This window comes from Cucumis melo, chromosome 1 (genome assembly GCF_025177605.1).
Source record: "Cucumis melo cultivar AY chromosome 1, USDA_Cmelo_AY_1.0, whole genome shotgun sequence".
Classification (NCBI taxonomy): Eukaryota; Viridiplantae; Streptophyta; class Magnoliopsida; order Cucurbitales; family Cucurbitaceae; genus Cucumis; species Cucumis melo.
Window position 1 is genome coordinate 9,324,230 of NC_066857.1, and position 11,887 is coordinate 9,336,116.

At 31.5% G+C, this 11,887-nt stretch overlaps 1 protein-coding gene across 1 annotated transcript; it reads right to left on the bottom strand.

The window, feature by feature from the left end:
* Nucleotides 1-1,365: 1,365 nt before the first annotated feature.
* On the bottom strand, nt 1,366-3,803 carry LOC103500415 (F-box protein CPR1-like). The gene is made up of 2 exons (XM_008463710.3): nt 3,611-3,803; nt 1,366-2,781 (listed from the first exon to the last, which is right to left on the bottom strand). The coding sequence occupies exon 2, from the start codon at nt 2,748-2,750 to the stop codon at nt 1,509-1,511; it is 1,242 nt and encodes a 413-aa protein (XP_008461932.2). The 5' UTR covers nt 2,751-2,781; nt 3,611-3,803; the 3' UTR covers nt 1,366-1,508.
* Nucleotides 3,804-11,887: the final 8,084 nt, after the last annotated feature.

The window sequence follows — 11,887 nt, forward strand, 5'->3', positions numbered from 1 at the left end:
AATATTGAGATCCCGATTTTATGAAAATATCTGTATATTGATGGAAAGTTTGGAAAACTCTATAGAAATAGATAGAAATGATTATAACTAGTTAACAACTTTGAAAGATTGTTGCATATGTAAACTATAATTGACCATTTTAATCATCACTTTATGTAAAGTAAGACTATATTTAGATGTCTATTATAAATGTGTATATACGTTGATGCGAGAACATAAATTCAAAAAAGAAATGGAAAAACAATTACGACATAATATAAATTTTATAGAAAATAAATTACATAGGTGAGGTTTGCTAAAAAACAAAATAACCAATAACCCACCTTATTAAGAATTTAAATAATTTTCTTTATATATATATATTATATAAAGACAATATATTTGAGGGGACAACCCCTTGACCTATTCTAAATCCACTGATGGCTGTGATACTAGAGTGCTCGTGTGACATCTATGGGTATAAACCCCTTTTGACACCTGGCTTCTTGGTGAGCTCTTTCACATTCAAAATTCTTTGCTCTTTCACATTCAAAATTCTTTTGTAATTGCAACATCTTAGCGGTGTTTGAGACGAGGACTATGTGAAATTATAATAACCACCTCTTGCTACAGTAAATATTATTTAAAAATCTCCAATTAGATCTAGTAAACATTATTTCAAAACCTCCAATTAACTAACATTTGTACTCTTCTGCATTCATCTTATTTTTGTTATTTACTATAGTATTTACTATTTTCTTCTAAAATTAAAATAGCTTACACCACAAACACATATTATTACAACCCAAATTAAAATAATCTACACTTTAAATACAAACTATTATAACCCAACTATGATAACCTAGGACTTATTCCAAACGTCCCCTTGGTGATTATTGAAGATTAAAAAGCTCTTCTCATGCAGTTACCTTTTCACGGGGCTTCTCTACCTCTAGCCCCAAGGCTATTTTAGCTTTTAATTACATATCCTACACACTTATTTCTTTTCTTTTTCAGGTCCCACAACTGATTGGTTCCAACATGATGTAAAAATCGAGAAAAAAAATGCTATATGTAGATACAACGTAAAAAATAGGAAGTGTTTAGCATCTTAAAGCAGATTCATAACAGAGAAGAAAATGGATTATTGACGCCCAAAGACAGACATGGAAGAATTGAAGCCAAACAGAACTGGAAGAGGTGCTTCTTACCAAGTTTATCTTCCAATTTTATTTGGCTTCAAACGAAACACTTGACTAAACCAGTTGGATCGCCTAACTCGTCTATTACGAGTTAAGGAAAGCATGATCAGCTTGTCTCTGCTCATATTTTGGGCCAAAATATTGTTAATACAGAAACAAGTGAAAGAAAGGGACAACAAATTGGTGATCAGAAAGAATAATTTTTAAACTCATCTCAAAGTCTCATATACAGAACCTAAAAAAGAACAAGACATGCTTAATCAGATTAATATAGTAAATAATAATATCTCCCAAGATGCATCTTCAATGCAAACTGACTTTAGATTTCTAACTGCTACTCCAAGAGACCATGCTGTTGACATGAGGAAAAAGGAAATCTGATGACAAGCGGAGTCGTTTTTTATTCTCAACTTTAGTAATTGATCGCAATTCAAAGTCGTAGATGTAAAAAAAACCATCTTTTGATTTGAAAATGAGGTCTCCTCTTATTCTGAAACTCAAAAGTGGAACCATATCCATTCTGCAACCTATGTTGATGCTATGCTGTTTTATCCATACTTCCCCAGACAAGCCCTTCAAGATCCAAATATCTGTGTGGGTCTCCTTATGTGTGACATAGCTTAGAGAAGAGCCAATTTCAACAATTCCATCATACCTATTGCAACTGTTTGGAAGTGGTATCGTTTGAAACTTTTCATTCTCGATTTCCAATGATACGATGCAATTGCTGTGGTTAACTTGTGGGATCCAGTGGAGGGCTCCTATGGCTTCAACAGGTTTATATCCAAACCAACCAAAGAGACCAAAAGGAGGTCCATCTACAGCTCTCCACTTTTCAGTACCAAGAATAAATATCTCACAACTGATATACAATAATGCATCGCGAAACAAGTGAACGACCTTGTATCTGCCTGAAACATAGTCATACGCAAATCCATAAGATTCATTATGTGATGAATTCAAAGTTCCTGGAGGAAGAGCAGTCAGCTTCCTGGTCACTGGATTAATAACTATCAATCCCCCTATCTTCAATTTGTTATCAAGCAATATCAAACCATTGCAGGTCGCTCGAATCTGTCCAAAGCAACTTAAGCTGTACTCTCCTACATTGCTAATTCCATCTTGAAATTCTAAAAACTGAATGAATGTCTTTGAAGTGGGCTCCAAGTTATGGAACAAAGAGAGAGATTCAGAAGACTGCATATACTTTGCTTCAATTGAGAAGGTGTTTGATTTTCTAGAATGTGGGAGTGATGGAGTAAAATGGGGGGAAGTTTCTTCATAACGAGTTGGTGCATTGAAGATTAAAACTGATTCAGAACAACGGAAATGAGTCTCAACAAATGTCGGGCTGCATATGATATTGAACCAGTGCTTACAAACAAACATTGATCTATGAAGTGAGTCAAGTGGGAGTCTAATGAGGATATTTGAAACGCAGTCTTCATGAACATAGGGAATCAGAGACTCTTGCTGCTTCCTTTTCTCTTCTACATTCCTAACCAATTCACTTTTTTTAGCTGATCTTGACATACTTGCAATTCTTTTACAATTTGACTCCTCTTTCATACTTGATGTTTGCACACCTGAGAAATGTGGCCTGAGAACAAAGGAAAGAAGAACAACCTTTTTCATTATCATTACCCCCTAGTTTGCAAAACAACTTTTCTATCTGTACAATTTATACACCATGTTTCTAAAAGAACAAGAACTTTGAAACACGTGTACAACGACAAAAGATTAAATATACCATAACCTACCAGTATAGAAGTATAAGCTTTTGGGTTCATAATGGTATCAAAGTAGGATCCTAGATCCTAACCACTTTATTGTCATTCTTTTTCATTAATTAGCATCAATAGTCAAATGTTTAGTCTTATGCTAAAGATTAAAGATACCATAACCTACTAGGATAAGCTTTTGAGTTTACAACGGTGTCGAGGTAGCGTCTTAGCTCCGAACCAATTTAATGTCATTCTTTTTCATTAATAGTATCAATAAGTCACATGTTGAGTATTATACTGAAAATCAAATACGCTATAATCTATCCAATTGATTGTGGAGGTGATTTAAGTAGCACTGAACAGGAAAGTAACACATTGAACCTTGACTTGCTCCTTTTCCGGCTCACAGTTCTAAACAACAACAAAGGGAATCAAAACCGCTACAAATTACAGTTAAATTCCGATCCATCACAAAACGTTTTCTGAAGAACAACACAAGGGCAGGGAATTGGAACACAAGAGAAACAATTAATCCAAAATTCACCCCGATGACACACACCCACATCAGAGAAAAGGAAGAATCGGAAGGAAAATTCAGAAAGTAGAAAAAATTCCAGTCAAACGGCCGAAATCAAAACAACGAGTCAATGATCGAGAAAAAAATATCAAGAACCACCCAGTAAGAGAAATGAGGAGTATATTCACCTGAAAATAGAGGAATAGAAGAAGAAAGGCGTCGAGAAGAGGGTCTGATAAGGATGAACGAGTGAGAAGATCAATTCGTGCTGCCCAGTTGCTTTTATTGGAAGTTCGTCATAGATGTCCTCATGCGAATGAATATTATAATATTTAGGAATTGACTTGCAACGACCGATGATTTCACCTATTTCCTATTTCCTTTTTGGAAGAGAGAAAAAAAATAAAGAAAAAACAAGTCGGGTCCAAAATTGATAACCTTATCTTTCACTTCTTTTTTTTTTTTTTCCAGAGTTTAGTTGATAATAATTATTAAAGTTTGGTGCAAAATCCGAAAAGAAAAATTTTAAAACAATGTATTCTACTCAAGAAAGATGTATTTTATGCTTCTTTTTTTTTATATATTTATAAATTATAAAACAAATCCTTTTATCTACTAAAATTTAGTTGATAAAAAATTATTATCAATTTATTTATAAATATAATTTATATTTAAAAAATTAGTTAAATCATAAATGTAATCCATATGGTTTAGAGAAAGTAGGATTATAGTGGGCGTTTGAAGTGATGAGTAACTTATAATAGTTTGGGAATTATAATAGTATGCATTTGGATGAAGATTATTATAATTTGTGTTATTATAAGTTGTATTTGGGCAAAGACTATTATAATCTGGGTTTTTTATATATATACCGTACATGAAATACACATTTTTCTTCAATTGATTTTATTAAATCTTGTTAATTATGATGTTCATTCAATAAGCTTCAAACTTAGTTTTTTAGTTTTTTTTTATTCTTTTTTTTCTTTTTTATCATACTATCATTCTTTTATAACACAAATTGTCTTCTTAAAAAATATGCATTATGATGCATCTTTTCTTTGATACAAATTTGGTTCTTCATTCAAATTTTATTTTCTGTTGAATCTGTAGATTTTCAATAAAAAAAAAACAAATAGAATTAGATTTTTTATTTTTTTATTTTGGAAAATTATTCTGATTTATTTAGAAATAAAAGCTCAAAAAATTAAATTTTGATTCAATGGAAATACAAGTATAGTTTCATTTTACCCACTACACAACCAATTAATTATCAATACTTATTTTTATTATGTTTATTTATTTCTGTAGCAAGTATTGTCGGAAGTTGTTGATTATCCATTTTGTTTTTTTTTATTTTTGAAAACTTGAAATAAATTGATAAAATTTTGAATGGCCATTTTTTCTAAGTTTAGACAATTGATTTTTCATATTACGTTTAAGCGCATTAATCATTTAACACAAATTTTCTAAATTTTTGGAAAGAAAATTTTTCTAAAATATTTTTTCTAATTTATTTTTCATATGTAATTTTTACTAGGTTATTTTTGCAAATGTATTTTTTGTAATTTATTTTTCCTAACTATTTTTCCTACGTTAATTTTTCAAAGTGGATTTTCTTCTAATTTATTTTTCCTAACAAAATTCATTAGATGATTTTTCTTGTCGCATAGTTAAAATTTGTAAAATATATAATAACCCTTAAGTGAGTGAGAAATAGTGACAGAGGAGAAATTGAGGAGTAAGGAATAGTGACAAAGGAGAAAGGGAGAGGGAGAAATAGTAACAAAGGAGAAATAGAAGAAGAAGTAGAATAGTCTTAACCCTAATCTTAGGGATATAATTGATGGAAAAACGAGACATGCGCAGTAGAAGAACAGATCACAAATTACTCTGGATGCATCTAAACTAATTTAGAAGTTAACATGCTTAAAAAAGACTTAATTCAAACTAAATTACGGTTAAGGAACAAACTTACCTTTGTAGCTTTCCAATCCTCAAAATCACCTCATGATCACGAACCGAGACCACCATTAGTGTTGACTCGCTATTCTCCAGACTTAGAATCGAGTTGTGGGACCTATTAAGTGAAGGAATATTGAAAGAGGTGGAATTTTGAGGTGGAAATTAGGTTGAGATTGGGAGAAAAGTTTGGCAAAGTTTTGTAAAAACTAAAAAAATAAATTTTGACAAAAAATTCTCAAAATTTTGAAACTTGACTTGTAAATAAGTTTTGCATGTAATTAATTTATTAAATCTCAACATCTAATAATCCACTAATCATCAGTAGAACTTAGTGGACTAGATGTCTACATCTCATGTAATCACTTATCCCACTAAGTGTTGGTGGGATTATCCAACAAAATGTTGAATTTTTCCACTAACTTAGTCCAAGGGCATTTTGGTCATTTGACCATTAAAATCAAAGTCAAACTTTGACTTTTTCAAGTCAAAAGTCAATATTTTGACTTTTTATCATTTTCTCCGTTTTGACTAATTTCGACCTCCCGAGCATGAATCCACATTCATATCACATTTGAATATAAAACAGGTCAAAGTTTGACTTTTCAAAGTCAAAAGTCAACATTTTGACTTTTTACAACTTTGACCATTTATATCATTTTCGAGCTTTCGAATATGAATCAGTATTCGTATTTTTAATATTTAAATTGCATTTAAACTTAACATTCTATAATCGACGATTATATCACATATATTCATTGGTTTCTCTCTCTACCTAATTCGAACAATTCGAATTGTTCCTACATATTGTTCTAAGTTAATTCCATATGAGCTAGCAGAGGAACCTAATGGACCTACATACCATGGGCTCCAACGATTCGAGATTAGCTGGCTAAACCCTTTTAGATCGAGCTAATCAATGTTCGTTAACTAACGGATCATTCCACTAAAGTTTCATAATTACACTCCCCTCACTATAAATATATTTGTGTCCATTTGATATAACCATGATCAGTAAGTTAATCCTTCACAAGTTGTTTGTAACCTTGATTGGGTCAAAATACCGTTTTACCCCTGAAACTACATCTTGTTCCTTAAGTCCCACTGATCCACTATTAAACATTTGGTTTAAGGTCAAACCTTTTACACCGAATCCCTCTCGAGCCAATGAGAGGGTGGGATCCCTTGTTCAAGACTTGGATTCAGTCCTTAAGGAAATAATCTATCTACTAACCCTAAAGCAGGTAAGAGTGAATTTCGTCTTGCATCCTATGTCCCTAGCCATTCATCCGGTCTTACCCTTAAAATGGAAGGCTTATTGGGACAACATTGTTGAGCTGCCCTCACCTATGCAGATTTAAGGATAATAACGTTTGAATAGAAATTCATAGTTAGCTCAAGATTAAGATTAAGTTATCTAGGTCATCATAATCGAAATAGTCAGTTTATATAGTTAACAGTGTTATAACTTAAAAGTGATTATTTCACGGTTTGAGTCTTATGTAAACTCTTTACATAGGATGCCTCATCCCATGCTTTTACATGAACGATTCAGAATCACTTCGTTTATACTAACTACAGAGCAGGCTGCATCCATAGTGGTCTCGAAATAACGCGCTCAATCTTATTCATACAAGATAAACCGTTTGGGCTATAAACTCGAACTTGATCCACATTTATGTCTTTACGTAAAGTTCAAGTCTACACTAGATAATCTCGAGACCTTAGTTTATTGGATTCAAGATTATAGTATTCTATTTTCACTAATAAGTTATCAATAACCACTTTATTGAATAGAATATAATTTTAACTATAAACTACGAGTTTTAGGACACAAATTCCAACAATAATAACCCTTGGGCAAAACATGGAGCACTCCACTTGTAAGACCCGCACCTAAATTAATAACAAAGAAGTAAAATTTTGGCTAAGTGATTTGAACTAAGCGTTTTGAAGTAAGGTTAGGCAATAAGAAGTAGAGGACTAAGGTAGTTCACGAGGAAGACTTTTGAAGTTTAAGTACTACTATGCGATTAAGGCATTATGTGAGAAGAAGGACTAGGCAAGAAGAAGTAAGGAAACTTCTAAAAAATTTCTTAAGTTACTTAATGGGCCATGTGTAAAGATTAAGTTAAGCATGTTTAGGTTAAACCTTAAGCTTACACGTGCACCACTAAGGGTAGTAGCTGACGAGAGGACAAGGATTTAAGGAAGACTAAGCTCGGTTAAGAAGTAGTATAAATAGGGGTTAAGATCAAACCTTTAACTGTTGTTTTTCTACTCAATTTAAGAGGAAATCTAAGGAGTTGAAGTGCTGCCATTTTGTTTACATGAGAAGATGAAAGTAGAAGCAATTTAGGTTTAAGGTTTAGTTTGGTGAGTGTTTTCTTCAAGTATTTAAATGATTTTAAGCCTTATTTATTAAAGTGTTTATTGATTTGAAGTGATGATTTCAATACAAATGTTTCTAAAGAGATTTTTAAGTAAAGTCTATTCTATGTTTAAAGCATGTTTATTATGTTTTAAAGCATGCTTTGTGTTTCAATGATTATGAAATGGTGTTCAAACCATCAGGTACTTCCTGTTAATGAGCTAACTATTATGTGCACATAATTAATCAAGGCAACCATGGGATGAAAGGGGCTACATGGTGATGACAGGTCGGCTAATACGTTGAAAGGAGCCTATTAAGCTTAACGACCTGAGCAACAAGGACGAATCTATATATTCTCGAATGTTGTTGTTACAGTAATCTAAACTCGAATTTATGTGACCTAGCATAAATAATGGTCCGAGATCCTTGGCAAGAGGATTGTATGGTAACTAATGTGTGTTATGCAAAATGAAATGTTATTATTAATTGATGTTTCTATTTTATATGAAGTGGTATTCTCCCTGGTATAACGAAAAGGATTTCCTAAAACCTCACTGAGTGTTTAGACTTACGTTTTTAGATGTCATCTTCCAGGAGTTAGGTGTTAATTAAGAGGAGTTTGAAGGGCTTGCTAGGTGAGAAGGCTGCCAAGACGTTTTACCCTTTTAAATTTTAAGAGATGTGTGTATGTATTTGTTGTAAAAGTTGTTGTAAAACGCTTATCAAAGTAAGTTTTAGTTAGGTTCACTTCTTTTTGTTAAGAATGAATATCGCCTAAAAGTATTCGTAAAGCTAGGTTAAGACAGAGGAAAGTAATGAGGCGATTAAGTAAAGCTTAAGGACCTAAAGATTGAGTGTCTTTGGCGTTTAATGCGTTAGAGATACTCAAGTCACGTCGTGTCTCGCATGATGAGTTAGAAGGCTCGCGGGCGAGGTGTGACACCACTCCTTCATAATCTGAGGGCCAAACAACCCCCTAATCTTTACAGTTTGAAACCTCGTATATAATCCTTATTATTTGAAAAACCTTCGTAAATAGTTCATGTCAACATGATTGTTTTCTATGACTCCATCAAATCAAGGGAACTAAACTCTAATTATAAACCATATAGACTAAAATCTATATTTTTAAAATCATAGAGATCAATCTTGTAATTTAACTGAACATATTTATACAATAATATATTTTATAATACAATACATAATAGGGAAATTTTTGTAAATGTCAAAAAACACCAAACTATTTATGACCCGTATAACAAAACTCATAAAGTTAGTCATTTTTTAAATATTTTAGGTTTTCCCTTCCATATTTCTTCGATTCTTCTTCCTTCTGTTATTTCTTTCATCGTCCTGCGATTTCGTCTTTCTTTTTTCCTATTTTTTTCTGCAATTTCTTTCCATCATTTTTCTTATTTTTCAATTCTTTATTTACGTCGTTTAATCTTTCCATCGTTTTTCATATTTTCCTCTTTTTTTTTGCTTTTCCATCGTCTTTCTACTTTTCCTCTTCTTTTTTTAGTTGCGATTTTTTTCCATCATCTTTCTTCTTTTTCTTTTTTTACAGTATGTACAAAAAATAGCAAAATCTAAAAGATCGTGTATAAAGAATCTTGAAAAAAAATAATTTAGATTGGAGTAGCCAAATGCAAACGATCCAGTATAAAGAATCTTGAAAAAAAATCATTTGGATTGGAGTAGCCAAATGTAAACGATTGTGTAAAAAAAAGTAAACAATCGTGTAAAAAAGTAAACGGTCGTGCAAAGAAATCTAAATAATCGTGTACCAAAATTTGAAAAAAAAATCATTTAGATTTGGGTCCCCAAATCTAAATGATCAAATCTAAACAATCGTGTAACCAAATTTAAACGTAACCAAATTAAACGACCGTGTAACAAAATTAAACGATGGAATTGAAAAGATAAATTGTAGTCATATCTAAATGATCGCGTATCAAACAATAATCAAATCTAAACGATTGCAAATATATTACGCGTGCGTGGTTGACGGGACATTTTTGATATTTTACACGGTGGGCCTATAGGTTTTTTTCGTTTTGGAAATTATTTTATAGAGTGTAAATATTTGGGGAATCTGTGAAAATGGCAAATATAAGAATAGAAAATAGAAAATAGCAAATTGTTATTTTTTTTATTTATGGCAAAACTTTGCCTTGAATATTTTTCCACTTTTTTTTTTTGCCCGAAATTACCCTTTCACGGATGACAATTGTCCATATATAAATACAGTCTATTTTGTGAGATCAAAAAATCAAATAAAATATCACATATCACGATTACAGTGTATTTGTAAACACATCCACTTATGATAATTATTAACTAAATCAAAAAATTATTATATTTCTTGAGAGATCCCTAAACATATTCAATTGGTTTCAATATCCCCTAATTATCCTGATTTTTACCTTCAAATTAATCAAAAATAACTTCACGTATTTAATATTTTATCCAAAGTATTATAGATTCAAAATTATATAATGCAATAATTAATTATTATGATAAAAAAAATAAGAAATTAACGAAAAAGAGTTTTAAGTATTCATTTTTTTCCTTTTTGGGATTATACATTCAAAAGTGAATCCCTCCCTAAAATCATGGCAAAGATAATGAAATAATTAATTATTAACAAAAATATTAAAAAATTAACGAAAATTAATTTAAAAGATTCAAATTTTAAACGCACTTAGATACCGATCATTCTCTAAAATCATGACAAATTTAATGCAAATAATTATCTTTATTAAATTAGTTAAGTTTATATTCAAAATAATATTAACAAAAAATAATTTCAAATATTCAATATTTTCCTTTTTGGAATTATACATTCAAAAGTGAATCCTTCCGTAAAATCATGGCAAAGATAATGCAATAATTAATTAGTATGATGAAAAAGAATTTAAAAGATTCAATTTTTTACTCACCACATACCAATCCTTCCCTAAAATCATGGCAAATATAATGGAAATAATTATATTTAAATAATTATATTTGGTAAATGAGTTAACTTTAAATTCAAAATTCAAAATTCAACTCCTACCTAAAATCATGCCAAAATTCAACCTTCCACTCTCATTATTTTTTATTTTCTAAATTACTTACCAAAAAAACACACATAATAAATTAAGTTTACATTCTCTTAATTTTAACATTTCTATTTTCTAAATTATTTATGAAAAATCATTAATTTTGCATTGCTAACATTAGATTCCTAAGATTCTGCCATGTCAGTGTATTTGTTGAGATAAAAAAAATCAAACAAAATATCACATATCACGTATTTGTAAACAATAATTCTTAACTAAATAAAAAAATATTATATTGTTTGAACAATCCCTAAAGATATGTCATTAGTTAACATTCTCTAATTATTAGGATACAAAATATAGTGTATTAATTTTAGATTCTTAAGTTGAATTCCTAAAATTATGCCAAAGATAATGTACAATCCATTAATTTTAGATAATTTATTTTGTTGGGTGTTAAAGTTATTTAAGTTTGAAATGGTAAAGAAAAAAGAAAAAATATATATATATTTTATAATATTATAATATATATATAATATGAACTATATTATTATTATTATATATTTTTTTAAAACCCTAAATTCATCATCATCTTTTTCATCTCAGTCGCAGCCCCCCCACCCCCACATTCTCATCTTCTTCTTCTTCGAAATCACCTGGCTGCCGCCGCCCCTGCCTCTCTTCTCTCCATCGAGATCTCAGGTGACAATCTCCCTCCGTCCGTCGAAGCCGCCACCGTCACCTTAGTTCTCCGTCAAGCTTCTGTTCATCGTTAGCCCAAGCCGCACATCCCGAGTTGCTCCCCTTTTTGTCAGCCATCTCCTCTACGTCGCAACATTCGAATCTGAAGCGAGTGGATTGTGTCTGCTCCAACCGGTGTTTGTCCACGAAGCTCCGATCACTGTTGTCGCATCTCCACGAACGCAGCCGCCACCGTCACGATCTCCCATTCGCATGGAGCTTGTTGCACCATCCATTCTTCTCCGTAGCACGCAGCCGCACCAGGGCGTGCTCTCCTCGCCGTTGAAGAAGCCTCCGTCCTTGAGTAGTCATGCCCTAAGTGTGGGTGCATAGTTTGTATTAAT

Excerpts from the sequence above, each read along its gene's own strand:
- LOC103500415 (XM_008463710.3), bottom strand. The coding sequence starts at position 2,750 with ATGAAAGAGGAGTCAAATTGTAAAAGAATTGCAAGTATGTCAAGATCA.